This window comes from Etheostoma cragini, chromosome 23, assembly GCF_013103735.1.
Source record: "Etheostoma cragini isolate CJK2018 chromosome 23, CSU_Ecrag_1.0, whole genome shotgun sequence".
Classification (NCBI taxonomy): domain Eukaryota; kingdom Metazoa; phylum Chordata; class Actinopteri; order Perciformes; family Percidae; genus Etheostoma; species Etheostoma cragini.
Window position 1 is genome coordinate 10,931 of NC_048429.1, and position 1,337 is coordinate 12,267.

Below are 1,337 nucleotides of genomic sequence, written 5' to 3' on the forward strand. Positions count from 1 at the left end.
ATATATATATATATATATATATATATATATATATATATAAAGTCTTTGTGTATATATAGATATATATACACATATGTATAAAAAAAACATGGTGTCCTCTACTCCAGGATGTGGTCCAGGCCTACAAGAGTCTGCTGAAGGAGAAGGAGGCGCTAGAGGCCAGTCTGAAGGTACTGTCCGTGAGCCAGGAACTGGACCAGAACCAGCCGGGCCCGGACGCCCCCGAGCCGCCAGAGGACGGCCGCTCGCTGCACAGCGAGGACAGCGTGGACACGGCGGCGTCAGGGGACACGGCCAGTGAGACCACCAAGGGGAGCGGGAGCGAGGACGACCCGGGAGAACCGGCAGGAAAGTCAACGGTACCGGTTCATCAGTTATTATAAATATATTATTAAAAACTTACATATTATATAATAACATGTATTATATAATATGTAATAAGGTTAATTCATAATACATGTTCATATATAAAAACAATTATTATATATATTTTTATTTTTGTCCCTTTTTTCAACACTTTTGATTCTTTTTATCGATGTTTTTAACTTTTTCTTACGTTTTTGTAATAATTACACTGATAAAAACTGTCATCTCTTCGGCCGCCGTGTGATGTCATCTATGATTGTTCCTTGTCTTAACGAGCCGAGTGTTCTTACCGTAGACTCGGCGGTTGGATGCGGACGCCGGCGGCCCGGAGAGCATCAGTGTGGGCGCGGAGTCTCAGCAACAGGCCACGCCCCCTCCCGGCCCCGAGCCGGAGCGGCGGGCGGCACAGCTGAAGCTCCAGCTGAGCACGCTCACCAGCGCAATCGCCACGGTGACGCAAGAGAAATCCCGGATGGAGGCGAGTTTCCAGGCCGACAAGCGGCAGCTGAAACAGGAAGTGGAGGAGCTGCAGCAGCGGCTGGCGCAGCGCGACACAGACGTTAGCGCCCTGCAGCAGCAGCTAGCGGAGAGCCGCGCCCGCGTCATCACGCAGCAGCACGAGAGGGCGCAGGAGACCGGCGACCACGCCACGCAGCTGCGGGAGCTGCAGAGGATCCTGCAGCAGGAGAGAGACCTGCGGCAGGATGCAGAGCTCCGCCTCCAGGACGCCAACGCCGCGCTGCTCACTAACACACAGGTAGAACCGCTAAAACACGGGTAGGACCATAGCACACAGGTAGGACCACTATTGCTAACACACAGGTAGGACCGTTAACACACAGGTAGGACCGCTAACACACAGGTAGGACCACTAACGCTAACACACAGGTAGAACCGCTAACACACAGGTAGAACTGCTAACACACAGGTAGGACCGCTAACACACAGGTAGAACTGCTAACACACAGGTA

At 51.6% G+C, this 1,337-nt stretch overlaps 2 protein-coding genes across 2 annotated transcripts in view; one reads left to right on the forward strand and one right to left on the reverse strand.

Annotated features, from left to right (window-relative positions):
• LOC117939021 (GRIP and coiled-coil domain-containing protein 1-like) overlaps positions 1–90 on the reverse strand; it is a 1,915-nt gene extending 1,825 nt beyond the window's left edge. Inside the window, exon 1 of the mRNA XM_034864065.1 lies at positions 72–90. Coding sequence (XP_034719956.1) covers positions 72–90 — 19 coding nt within the window. The remainder of the gene's footprint in view (positions 1–71) is intronic.
• Positions 91–98: 8 nt separating this feature from the next.
• Positions 99–1,337, forward strand: part of LOC117939022 (GRIP and coiled-coil domain-containing protein 1-like) — a gene marked incomplete at its 5' end in the record, with an annotated part of 10,356 nt that continues 9,117 nt past the window's right edge. The window contains 2 exons of the mRNA XM_034864066.1: positions 99–359; positions 662–1,143. Coding sequence (XP_034719957.1) covers positions 99–359; positions 662–1,143 — 743 coding nt within the window. The remainder of the gene's footprint in view (positions 360–661; positions 1,144–1,337) is intronic.